Source organism: Gymnodraco acuticeps, unplaced genomic scaffold (assembly GCF_902827175.1).
Source record: "Gymnodraco acuticeps unplaced genomic scaffold, fGymAcu1.1, whole genome shotgun sequence".
In the NCBI taxonomy this organism is placed as follows: Eukaryota; Metazoa; Chordata; class Actinopteri; order Perciformes; family Bathydraconidae; genus Gymnodraco; species Gymnodraco acuticeps.
Window position 1 is genome coordinate 3,627,300 of NW_022989890.1, and position 14,009 is coordinate 3,641,308.

The following is a 14,009-nucleotide window of genomic DNA, read 5'->3' on the forward strand; positions in this document are numbered from 1 at the left end:
TACATGTTGAACACAAATACCTGTACTCTCTACTTCTCTCATTTTCCAAACAGCTGGTTCCTTTAGTCTGAATGTGTGTTTGGTGGCGTGATCATTATTATTTAGAGTCATTGCGTGCCTATTGATTTGAACACGATCCGTGTATCCATCATTTCCTGGTCTTCTCTAAAGAAGAGGGACCAATGGAAACGTTGTCATGGTGCCGTTGTTCAGCATGGAAACATTCATTAGCTAACAATGACATTATTGTTCTATTAATATAAAGGGAGGTCAGGTACTCTTTAAAACAGCTGCTAGTTATGGGTACTTTTTACTGAAGTACATTTCAAAGCCCATAGTTCTTTACTTTTACTTGAGTAAAGACGTTTAGTCAGTACTTGTACTTTTACCAGAGTATTTTTAAACACGAATATCTGTACTTCTACTTGAGTAAAGGATGTGTGTACTTTTGCCATATCTGATGTATTATTATTATGTACTTGAAACTAGCTACGTTAATAGAATCCACATTTCTGAAGTAAATGATTGGTGTTGTTTAGCCATCGTCCCTCACCTTCCATATCGTAATCCTCATCGCCCATGTCCGTGTCTTCAGCGAGCAGCGTGGAGCTCGCTGAGGTGGGGATGCTTCCACAGATCCTCTCCACGCTCATCTCGTCCTCAAGATTCTTGATCCAGCCTGGACTCTTAAGACGGATGTCGATCATCTTGCCGAGGACCTATAATATAACCGAGGTAATAGATGAAAGAAGTAGAGATGGTTAGAATTGACAGGGGGCATTAAAACAATGTGTTTTTTGGTTTAAATGATAAAGATTGATACACATTTTATATTACTAATGCTAAGACTTAAAAATGAACTAATACAGTTGTGACGGCCGCACATTGATTTAAGGTGTTTCTTCTAAACTGTAGTAAGTAAGTAAAGTGTATTTATAAAGTGCTTTTCACAGACAAAGTCAAAGTGCTTGACAAAACAATAAAACGTCATCTTAGGAATCGTACACTTATAAATGAACACACAAAGCCACGTGTTAAGAAGTCATAAAAGCACCAAAACATAATAAAAACACAATAAAACACAATGAAAACAAAATAAAAACGTAGTATAAAATAGAATAAAATCAAGCACACCGGTTACCCAAACACCTGCCCAAACAGGAATGTCTTTAAATTAGCTTTAAAGGAGTCAACAGAGTCAGCAGACCGTAGATGAGCGGGCAGAGCGTTCCATAGCTTAGGAGCCACGGCTTCGAGCGCTCGATCACCGCGGGTCTTAAGGTGGGTACGTGGGACAGACAGTAAATTGTAGTGGCAGGGGGAAAGGTTTAAGGCATGCTGTTTATCATGAAATAAACTATGATACATGCATATTATCCACGCAACTGCAATTGTTAATGTCCATTGTTATGTACGGTTTGAGGGTGTGGGTCATTAAGCCTCATCTGCATATTCACCTGTCGCGGCGCGCCCAGAGGCTTTTTAGTGGCCGCGTCACCGGGACGCCAGGGGTTGGTTCTCACGGGAGGAGGAAGTGTGTGTGTGTGTGTGTGTGGCGAATGCGGGTATTCAGCGGGATATTTAAAGGTGGGGTAGGTAATTTTGGAGAAACCAGCTCGAGTGCGCTAGAATTTGAAAATACACAACCGGAAACAAATCTGCCACTTCCTCACAGAGCCCCTCCTCCAACACACACGTGACATGACATGACATGCACATGACCAATGAGGGCACGAGATAAGGTTGTGCACGAGATGGAAGGCTGACAGGCAGGTAGGCCATCCAGTTACTTTAGCCGGGCCGGCTCAGATGATTGGTCGTGCTTTTTACAGCGCCACGGCTTCCACTGATGACATTTTTTTATGTATTTATTGTCAAAGCACTTCAGATGTTCATTGCTATCGGGATGTTAAGAGCATTCCATGGATTATGACAAAAAGTGTATCTCGAGCCGGTTTCTCAAACTTACCTACCCCACCTTTAAGTTTCCTCAGCATATGTTAAAATGCAAAGGGGGAAGTAACTGAAAGTAACCGTATGTGGATATTGCATCGACTAACCTGGAAGCACGTCTCCGTGGAGAGGACACGCACAGATAGAGAGAGATTCTCTCCAACACAGGGTGAGATCGCTCCTTTGTGCCACGCCGATCATCGTGTTTTCCTTTTTTGTGGATTATAGCCTAAATAGGCCTACAAACATTTCCGTTTTTTGCTGCCGATGGGCGCAGGAGTCAGGAGGAACAGCTTTTTTTTTCAATTAACTATAGTGGCCTGGATTAGGCAGTAAAGACAATTTCGGTTTATCGCCGAGCTGACTTTTTGTTGAGTTTTGTTTGTGTTTTGCTTGGCTGGAAAACTGTGAATATAATTGAATAACGTATAAAACCTGTCTGTTTATTTTGTGAATGTGTGGATGTAGATAGTAGTAAATACACTCCGTGGGGAGTATTTTGTGGAAAGAGTAGATTTTCCGTTTACCAGTTTTATTTTGCCTTTATAATATTATTTCATATCAAGAACCCCTTGTGCGTGTATTTAACACAGCTATTTTTGATAGTTGATCGTTACACAGTGATGACTTACAGTGGAAGCGCTGAGAGAAAGAGCAGCAAGAGCAGAGTAACCTTCCAGGAAAGTCACCCACATCTTCTCCTCCACAAACCTGCATAAACAAGGACATGGTCAATGCAGTCTGAGCGTCTGAAGGTGATGCGTGTCTGTCTGTGTCGGGATGTAAGCCTCACCTGATGAGGATGACGTCCCCAAAGTTAGTAAACTTGTCCAGCAGCTCGTCTATGAGCTCATCGCTGAAGTAATCGTCGGGGCCGGAGGCGCAGAGTGACACCAGGATGGTCCCGTCTGGTGGCCCCTGCAGGGCGATGACCTCTTTGTAGACCTGGTGCCGCGCCTCGGGGTCCACCTCCAGGATGTCCACGTCTATGATCGACACCACAGGCCTAAAGAAGGACAGGAGGATAGTGATGTTTAATTAAAGACTAAATGACACTTCAGAGGATATGGGATTAGTTGGATCCACTTTACACGACATAGATGTGACATAAGAAGGAAATGCAGCAAATGATATTGCTAAAGGTGAAACGGTTATACACAGTCAGGTCCATAAATATGTGGACATTGACACCATTTTCATCATTTTGGATCTGTACACCACTACAATTAACTTGAGATTAAACACTCAATATGTGCTTTAAGTGCCGACTTTCAGCTTTAAATTGAGGGTATTTACATCCAAATATCTATGGACCTGACTGTATATGTATTTTACCTGTGGTCTGAGGTCTTAAGCTCAGCCCTGTTGTAGAACTTCAGCGTCCCAGGGTTCCAGGGGTTGTCCGGATCGTCCTCGTTCTCCCCAGACGTAGTACTGGCTCCTACTACATTCATCTCCTCAGCTGCAAAACACACACAAATTCAAAAATATGACTAAAACATATTTTTGCCAGTGTTGAAATGTTGTCATGAGTTCTGAAATAGAAGGGTACGAGATTATTTAGAAATATCTGAAGAGGCTCTGCACCTGTTTTGTCGAAGTTCCACTTCCTCCTCTTCCAGAGTATGCGGTCGGTCCAGGCCGGTGTGCGGCACTTCTCACTGGTGTCATAGTCCTCTGAGAAGAGGTCATACTTATAGGTGGGAGCAAAATCTAACTTGCCCTCGATAAAACCACGGAAAACCTGTGGAAGACATTTCTGTATTAGTATGTGTATGTCTCAATTCCGTGGTACAAACGTTTCTGTTCTGAGGAAATGAAGGTTATTAGTGATGTGAGCATGCAGGTGTACAGTAGGTCATACCAAACCAGCATTTTTCTGGTCAAACAACTGATCCCCAGCTGTCAAGGCATCCCAGTTCTGCTGTTTGATGAGCTCTTTCACTTCCTCATTGGGCAGGCCGATTCGATAGTTGAAGTCTCCGCACCAGAAAACGTAGTCATGCGAGTACAGCAGACGACCCTGGCAAAACGGGACGGATGTGGTTTAGTAATGTTACGGGAAAATGTGCTTTTAAATCACTTGTTGACAGGAAAATTACCATGGGGAAAGTCAGCCTGCGCGTGATCTCATTGTAGTCGTCATTTCTCTCCTTGACCTGTGACTGGCCAGCAGCAAAGTGGGAGCAGACGACGCAGATGCTGGTGGTGTGGAAGAGCATGCGGATGGCCACACCTCCTTTATTCCCTGTAGCCCCGCCCATCCCAGTTTTTACAGTATCCACAGCAACATCCCTGGAAGAAATATTGAATGATGAGGTTATATCTGATCCTAGAACTGGGATCTTCTCTCATGAGAGTGTATACAGTTCTTACCTGATGTAGGGTGCGTGCTGTGGGCGGATGAAAACAAACAGACAGACTCCCACCAGCTGCTCTGAAGCCAGCAACACATACTTGTGGTCCCGTGATAAGTTTTTTTGTAGCTCAGCTGCCCAGAGTTTCTGGTTTGTAGTGCTAAGACAAAAAAACAACATATTTTTATATTGCAGAAACCACAGAAAGACAAGGCAAAAACATAGTGTGAGTAAGGTGCTGTTTACACGAGAACGCAAACGGCTGTATCCGCTACTTTTCTCTTTCGTATAGCCCGTTCGTTCACACGAGGCCGTAACGGAAACGCGGAAACGGACCCGGCAAATGATAACGGGTCCCAAGGTGGATAGATCTGCAAACGGAACGCTCTGGGGGGCCAAACGGCTCAGTGTGTACGCCCTATACGATCATTTCCTGATAACAATGAAGCCATAGCCCCACCTCTGCTGCTCACTGCTGTAGCATGGTCAGTAGCTACTGCTACTGCTACTGACCATGCTACAGATGTTAGTGCAAAATCTACAGCTCCTCTACCACAACCATCAGCAACAAGTGGACATGGAGAATTACATGAACTACATGTTGCTAAATCCACCGCGAGGCATAAACAGAAGGGCAACCATGGCAACCATGCTCGGGGGTCTTCTTCGCTGCTTTTGGTGTATTTTGTGGCAGAAGTACAGCGTCACTTACAGGCCCGGCATATGTACTACAGCGTCTCCAGCGCTTTCGAGCGGTCTCGTGTGAACGGAAGACTTTTTTGATATCGTATTCGGTTTGTTTGCGTTTCGTATGCGTGTAAATGGGGTCTTAGAGGGACCATTAACAATGTAATATGTTCAAATATAAGGACGTTACAAAATCCTTATGAGTAATAATAGCCTTGTCAGCTCAGCTTAATGATCATAATTCCAGACCTGAATAAATCATGGCCACATTTGAACTCCCATATCCTTTTGAATGCAAGTCATGCATTTCATTTATAATTTTTTGAGTAAAAACAGCATTAGTGTTATGAATACTAGCCAAAAAGGAGACAGGTCAGTTATCTGAGGCTACATCATTGCATACATACCTCGCACTGACAATGTTTCCAGCATTCAGTTCAACCATTTCCTCAAAGCCAATAGCAAAGATATCTGGGGGGTTGGCTTTGCTGTCTGTAAAGAGAAGAAACACAACATGTTCAACATCCTGTCTGGCAAGGCAAGGCAAGGCAAGTTTATTTATATAGCACTTTTCAACACAAGGCAATTCAAAGTGCTTTACAAAAAATGAAAGACATTAAGAAAATGGCATTTAAAATCAGTATATAAATATATGGTAAAGAAAATGATGATCATATATAATTGTATGAAGATTTTGTGAGCAATATAGTGCTTTAATCAAAATAGAATCGTACCTATTGTTCACAAGCAAATGCAAATATACTGTATAAATAGAGATATGTCTCTTCAAGGAGTCAGTTACCTGAGACCACATAATAAACAAGATACTGTATAACATTTTAGGTATTTAGCAAACAGATAAGAGAGTGGTATCATTCTTCTAATCAAAATCCTTTCAAGAATGCAAATACCAGTATTATCCAAAATGTCAAGCCATTTCTTACACCTAATAAATAAGAGCAACCCTATCAAACATCATTTCCAGACATTCATCCCCAGTGAGTGTGTTTTATTAAACACAGACATACCCTGGAAATCAGGATGGCCTGCCTTCTTTGGAGCATCCAACAGCCAGTCGTTGAGCGTCTGGTTTCGGAAAGCAATGCTGCGAAACTGTTTACCCCCGTTAACATTCCAGGTGCCGACACACACGCGGATCTGCTTGGGCTTCGTGTATTTATGGTAGTTCTGACACATTCCCAGCAGTACTCTTGGAGAGGCTTTAGAGGGGAGGAGAGCAGGATTAGAGTGTACAATGTTTGAGTGTTTGGCATGCAGGAAGGGTGGCACACAGGGAAACAAAACAATAACAGGAAGAAAACAATCAATGGAAGAACATCAAAATTCAACAGAGGAACACTGAAGCAATGTTCTAAAACATGGGGGATGGGAACATCCAAATAATCAACGTTGGTAATGGTTCCCTTGTTTCAAAATCTTTACACTAAATAATGTGGAAATGTCCTTGCAAAATTCAGCATCCTCTTACTTTTAAACACCATTTCAAAAGCCTGGTTGTTTGCATCAGACCGAGGGTAACCGCTACCAACATTGGGTTTTACATAAAAGAACAATAATGAACACAAATGATAGGACGACTGTGATGAGATGAAAACATCCATCCACTGGGGGCAGTCTGCCGGTTACTATACCTGATTGCAAGATGGGCTCAGTGACTAAGATTGTGAGCAATGAGGAGAGAAGGGAGAGAAGGGCGGGTTAACCAGTACTTTAACGGATCATTCTAGCAGTCGGTCAGCTTTAATCTAACTGGGACAGATAACTGACACATGGAGATTACACTCGACGCAGTGCACACAAACCCTGCTATTAGTAAGCTTCTGGCTAACAGGGATACAACAGAGACAGGTCAAAACTCGTCAAAATAGGCAAACAATTCCTCCCTGACAGAGCAGAAAATACACATTAGAGAATATGGAAGCAGCATTAGTTATTTCAGGGTATATGCAGGAATCCTGAAGTCAAATGTAAAACCTTTAAAAACCTTTTTTAAGACCCTTTCCTACATTTTAAGACCTCATCGCCACTTGGAGTTTTAACCGGTTACCTTGGCGACACACTTTACCTCACATTGACTATATACAGTATTGATTGTCCTTCCTCCTTATCTTCCAACCATTTGGACGCAAACTTGCATTTCCCCATAACGATGTTGTTTAGCAACCGGCGTAAACGGGCCTTCGCGTGCTATCAAGCAGTGAGCGCGCGATGTCCTGTTCAGATGGCGTCAAACCCAACGGGATGCCATCAATAAACTACACAGAATCACACTACACACCTACGCAATGATTACATTCAGGCAGACTGTAGAATACAACCTCTTTGGACAATTTATATACTTATTGAAAACAAGCTACAAAATGTAATACCTTGGAAAATGCCGTTTAATACTTTTTAATAGTCTTAATTTTCGCTAAATTGACTTTTTAAGACCCCGCGGACACCCTGTATTTATATGTACATTTTAGTGATAAAAATACATCCTATGTTGTAAAAGAGTTACCATAAAGACTGGAAGTGGTGAGCAAGGCTCGAGCTTTGTCCGCCAGATCGCTGTTGAGTGTGGAGCCCAGCCTCAGGATGTCTATGGCCTCCTGCTTAGAGCTGTCGAAGAAGTTGTTCTGGATGGTCCTCGTCACAGAACGAGCGCCATCTTTTAGCTTTCCAACCTACGAACAGACACACACAAAAAACACCCAGATTATTAGCTCTACTCTTACTCGGTGTGAGAAATAGTCCGTAGTTCACACACCAACCACGGAAGAGAAGAAAAGCAGGAACACATCAGAGAGATCCGAGTAATATAGATTTATGAACTGACCAGGAAGGATCAAAACTTCACAGGAAGGTTTTTCTGATTGATGTGGTTTGATTTAATGCCACATGGTGATCAGTTTAATTGGTTTGTCCTTGTTCATCCAATAGAAACAGATAATGTAGGCAACAGGAAACGATGCTGCAGTAAGATCACTCAACACGTGAGGGCACCATATCAATTTCCTTTGTTTTCTTTTTAACTTGATTTCTGTGGATCAGTAGAGGTCTCCATGGAGATTTCAAAGTTGCCAGGTCAAGACAGTATACATAATCAAGTTTTTTAAAAATAACCCCACCTATCCCATCCTCCATCATCATATAACCCACAGACACTGAAATCAATAATGCACCAGAAATAGACCGACGGTGAAAATACAACATGGACTGGCTTGTTAACTTACCACAGAGGTAGAGAGGTCCAGAGGAGAGCAGAAAGAGACAGCACACAAGAGTTAAGAAACTGAAGCACACAGTTCTACACACAGAGGATCAACGCTGTCACTGCACGCACCGTAGCACACAACTAGACATTATTTAAAGTGCTATTTATGGTTTAAGATCAAAGTTAGAAGGTAACCCCCGTTGTTCGGTCAATTTGAAGAGAATTCCACTTTACTGCTCAGAGCCATTTCTTGTGATCTTCCCTCAAGCTACAACGTTAGCTACATTAGCAGACCATAACTAGACTATGTATTTAGTAAATAATTGTCATTCAGTGCTTTATTTCTCCAAGCAGTATCAACAACTGAAAGGACGTTGTTACTAGGGATGTAACGATACCAAAAACTCACTGTACGATAATATCGCGATAAAAAGTCCACAGTACGATATTTATCGCGATATTGAAAAATAAAGAAAAAGAATGTGAATTTTTTTTTTTTTTACTTGATTTTTTTTCCTCTTTATTAAATAATAAATCTGATTTGTACAGCATTTTAGTAGGATAGTAGTATTTTAAAGTGTCAACAATATAATAATCAGACCCTGCAATAGAATAAATCTGTGCATTGTCTCTCCACCACTTCAAAAACAATACAGTTTTTGCCAAGAAAGTGAGGCTTATTGACAGGGCGAGATATAAATATACTGTTGGTACTTGTCAATGTCTCTAGGTGTGTACATGTAGCCCTGTAAATACGATGTCCTTTTGTGTTATCTGTTGTTTTATGTTCATGTTGTAACCTACTTACTGCCATGTTGGACAGGTCTCCATTGAAAAAGAGATCGATGATCTCAATGGGACCATCTGGTTGAATAAAGATTTAAAAAAAAAATAAAATAAAAAAACTACGGTAGATTTTGTCAGTCTCACGACGGTATTGAGACATTTATTTACCGCGATATCGCGATATTTGATATATCGTTACATCCCTAGTTGTTACTGCTGGCTGAGGCTATAAATGACTGTGAACTTGTATATTTATGGGTATTAGGCGTGTCCATATTGTGTACCTTGGCCTTGCCATCCAGAGCACCGGTGCCCGCGTAGATCTTACTGACGGAGTCGCCGTTTGCCGACCACATGGTTCTAAAAACCTCCTGGAACCTGGCCACCAGCTGGGGTTTCTCTGTCAGCCCCATTTCCTCCAGCTGCTTTGGTAGCATCTGGGGAGGTGAGGAACAGGAAGTAATAACTATAAGCATGAACTCAGAAATATATGGATGTGACGGGAATGATATGCTCTTTTATAACAAAACAAAAGTCTCACCTCAAGGGCAAAGAAAGCCTGAACACTGTTGGTTCTGTCCAGACAGTCCAGGCAGTTTGTCCTTAGGGTCCCACCTTGAGTTCTACAAAGACATGTTCAAATGTTAAGAATCCAAAACTCCTTTATACTTCATTATACTTGTTTGTATTTATTTTCACCTTGCAATGCCCGTCTCTCCAGAGTAGTAGAAGAAGCCACACTCCTCTATGAACTTGCTGAGGTAGGGTTTCAGGACACTGTGCAGTTTGTCGGCCTTTCCCCCCTTCACATTTTGATGGTAGTCGAAGTTCACCATTTTTACCGCTGTTGCATGCTCGGATGCCTTCAGGTGACTCTGAGCGTGACAGAGAGAGGAGGAGGATTATCCCCTGGAATTCTAACTGAATGCGAAACTGTTGTGCGCGCAAGGCCTGTCCCAGCACGGACATGCATATTTTAGACGTTTCTTTTTCTCTAACACAAAAGACGGACATTCAAAGAACTATGACTCAAGTTTGCCATATAGAAACAATATGTGAGGCATTTTTTAAAGTGCTTCCCACAGCTTAATAAACATGATATGTTTTCGTATACAAAGTGAAAATTAAGTTTTGTTCTGCACACTAGAGGAAACAAAAATATTCCACTATGGCAAACCAGAACATTTCTTTAATAGTAATGAAAATATTTAGTTTTTTAAGACAAATTTAGTTTCCTCTGTGGATTAGATTAAGGTTGGACTAATTCTGTATTGTTTGAAGCATCAGAAAGTACACGTCAGTGTCAAAGGACGAAAGATAGCTTCCCTCACCTGAAAAGCTTTGCTGAGCATGTGTTCCCCTTCCTTACTCCCAAGCAGGTTGATGATCACCTGTTTGCCATACAACCTTCGCAGTGTGGTGAAGTGTCTGGACAAAACATAATACAATCACATAATAGGCATTGTTAAGGTAAAGACAACATCACAGACTAATAGTACACCTATTGCAGCATTTATCATAACACGTCAAAGTCTCCATGCTTGGTACCAATGGTATATAGATAGATAAAAACACAATAAATAGCGCATCTCAACACCTGCTGGGCTACTGTACAGGCATGATGCTGTTAAGACTATGACATGTTGTGTTTTCAAACTGGTTTGTATGATAAAGGAATGCAAATGACTTTTAATAAGATATGAAGACACATTAGAAATGGCAAGGATATAAGGATTCAAGCTTCACTTTTGGAGTCAACAGTGAGTTATTAATGTGGGAATACAATTACACGTATGAGTAGAATGAATCCAAGAGTGCACAAAACAGTTTATTAGGGGCGGAAATAGTTTTGCAAAGTAGTAGAGACTGGTGGAAGGAACAGTGTCCAAAAGAGGCATTTCAATAACCACAGGCCTCACCATCAAGTGTTAAGAATATTACAGACATGGATTAAACATCAGTAGCATCCAGCAGCAAGACCATCAGACAAACGCTACTAATACAGTGTGTTTCTAAAAATATGTTCTTGTTGGCCTTGTACTTTAATAGGCATTTTTAAGATAGACATATACTGTAAGGCAGCCACTGCAAACAAGAAACAACTAGATATAGCAACCGATGAGTCATGAGTATGGATCTGGACAGATGTTGAGAAAGACTGGCTGCATTGCCAACTATTTAGTGGGAGAAAAAAAACCGCATTTGCTGTAAGATACAACTGGTGCTCCATCTGACAAGCTTGTCTTAACACGTTCAGCACGGCCGCTCGGATAGGGAGGCTACAGAAAACAGATAAGGATGAAGCCAGGCACGGGACAATCAAGGAGTGCCACGGTGATTAGAGAGATCATCTTCTAGCTAGAGAGCCTGAGTTTAGCCCAGTGACTGACATCCCATCTGGCTTCATCAAACTAACCAATCTAAAGGGAGCTGCTATGTTGGTAACCCTGCATCTGCAATGTGTCTGTAGACAGGGAGAGCAACAACCATTTTACTGACCATCTGGTCTCCAAGATGAACTTCCAGTTAAGACAAGATGAGTAATCAAAGACTCATGTGGTAGCATAGCTCTTTGTCCAACATTCTAAGTCGAGCTTGGAGGCATAAGAAATACGCAAAGAAACTGTCTGCAATACATATTAAATGCAGAGGGCGACAGCTGATCAAGGGCTACCAATTTGTCCCTTCTGTTCTCTGCAATCAACCGGCCTCTGAGGACACACTTCAATGAACATCTACTCCTTTAGGAGTCTGAGGAGCCTTTCTCTGTTCTGCCTGGGCACTGCTGCAGGAGATGTAGTGTTATGGTGTCTCCTCTGCCCCTCAGAGGAATAGAAATCACACACAAACACACTACACAGAACATTTTAATTACCTTTCGAATGCGGGCGCATTTGCCTCAAATCCTCTTGACAGCTTGACACGATGAGAGCCGACCTGCAGGTCAGAGACAGCAAGACAAGAAAGACACAAGTCACAGTGTCCTTTTTTATTTAATACACATTTTAAAAAAGGGACGCTGCAGAAACACACACATGCTGCAGATAACCAGAAATCCTGGTGGTGAAAACCGAAGTTGGGATATATATTTTGAATACAACATTTGACCAACGTAGTGAAAAAGAAAAAAAAGAGTGTCGAACAACGACAGCAACACGGGGTCAGCAGAGGGAGATTGTTCTTTCAGACACTGAGCAGCAAAGAAACCCTGTTGCCTGTCACCTTATTGGATCTTTTTTGTTTTGCTTTTTCGCTCACTCATTTTAGAGAAACACCAAAGAGCCTTACAGAGAAGTAAAGGCAGACATGAACACACCATGACAGGTTGAGCATGACACAGAGGATTTTAAAAGGAAATGTACTGCACTGCAGGTCCCTACGTGTCCCCTACCCATCTCTGCCTTTGCATTACCATTCTCAATGTGTATCTTGCTTCTCTTCCTGTCTCTAATTGCTCGTCATCAACTCAATAAAATAAAATTGAATCACCCTCCAATTAGGGTTCTTCCTCTTCCGCTTCCTACTTGTCACTCAATTCAGGTCCCAAGCCAAATACATCCATTCTGCGTTCAAACCAGTCAATGATTGTCACTGCTGCGTGGACATTAAGGGCCAGCATTTCTGCATGTGTCCATTTTGGCTAGGCTTGTGTTTGCCAGTGTTAGACGTTTTGCTCCATGCTGCTGCCATTTTGTCACAACTTCCTTTCAATGCTGTTGTGCAAGCCTACTATGCATATTTAATAACTTCCTGAGATAACATCTGAAAGGACTCGGGTAACAGTTGTACACCTTAGAACAAAACCCATTCACATCCTACTCAAACTCTATAACATAACACCTGGAGTCTAACTGGTCCTCTTTAACTCACACTGATTGTATACTACTAAGATACATTTCAAAGTCACTTATGTCATGCCACCTACAAGAACATTAATCATGGAATATTCATCAGTTATTTGGACCTATAATTGGTTGAGACCTTTGAGTGCAGTTCTTATAATCTAGTACTTTTTAAGTATAAAACATATTTGCAAATACTGTTGATGCAACAGTTTTCACTGATGACTGATTCACCTAATGGTGCTTTCCCGAAAGCAACCATAAACAATGATTAACTGAGATGTTATCATCAACCAGAAGTCTAACTACTAATCAGCTAAGAGGGCGCAGCTCTACCACTTTACTGATTTGCAACTTTCTCTGCCGGGCTTTATGACACTTCACGATTAGTTCTAATGTAAACTAAAGGTTTTTTTGTTCAAAAAAAGAACGACTGATCTTCATACAAAACTACCCATCCGGCTCAGGGAAGGAATGACAGAATATGGGGAGTGGGGAGAAAGTAAGCCGACAAAGACACGATCTGTCGAGGAGACTATGAGCTGAAATGGTGCTTTACAAGCAGGACTGTTCTGTCTGAAAACAACCCCGAGCCCACAACCCTGTGTTTAAAGAAACCGTAGACCAGGGCTATTCAATTAGCGGCCCCCGGGTTCTGAACTTGCCATTTAGATCTATAAAGGCCTTGGGGCTATGTTGCTAATATGCACTCCACTAGGGCTGCTCAATTAATCGTATTTTAAATCGCAATCACGATTATGGCGTGCAACGATTACGAAAACAACGTAATCGAAATAAAACGATTATTTTTGTATTATTACTTTTCTTTTTTCTTTTTGGTTTTTCAGTTGAATTATACTTAAAGTTCAGGGAAATCAACTGTCTTCACATTTTCTCCAACAAATTGATGTTTACAAAGTAAATGGATAATCGTTTTTAATAACCCGTGATATCAATTATTGACCCAAATAATCGAGATTATGACTTTTGCCATAATCGAGCAGCCCTACACTCCACTAAGCTGTTGTAGTATTTACTGTATCTGAAGCTCATAATTATGATTGCTCATATTTCAAGCCATCTTTTTCCCGGCCCCTTGCTTTGGATCATTTTCATCAACCGGCCCCATTCCAAACTAATTGAATAGCCCTTGCTGAATAGAGA

At 41.5% G+C, this 14,009-nt stretch overlaps 1 protein-coding gene across 1 annotated transcript in view; it reads right to left on the reverse strand.

Moving 5' to 3' along the window:
* Positions 1–14,009, reverse strand: part of synj1 (synaptojanin 1) — a 29,360-nt gene that overhangs the window by 10,765 nt on the left and 4,586 nt on the right. The window contains 17 exon segments of the mRNA XM_034200202.1: positions 554–719; positions 2,586–2,664; positions 2,747–2,959; positions 3,289–3,415; positions 3,541–3,697; positions 3,818–3,976; positions 4,056–4,248; positions 4,330–4,470; positions 5,405–5,489; positions 6,026–6,217; positions 6,650–6,673; positions 7,522–7,678; positions 9,288–9,440; positions 9,545–9,626; positions 9,703–9,878; positions 10,335–10,431; positions 11,879–11,940. Coding sequence (XP_034056093.1) covers positions 554–719; positions 2,586–2,664; positions 2,747–2,959; positions 3,289–3,415; positions 3,541–3,697; positions 3,818–3,976; positions 4,056–4,248; positions 4,330–4,470; positions 5,405–5,489; positions 6,026–6,217; positions 6,650–6,673; positions 7,522–7,678; positions 9,288–9,440; positions 9,545–9,626; positions 9,703–9,878; positions 10,335–10,431; positions 11,879–11,940 — 2,263 coding nt within the window.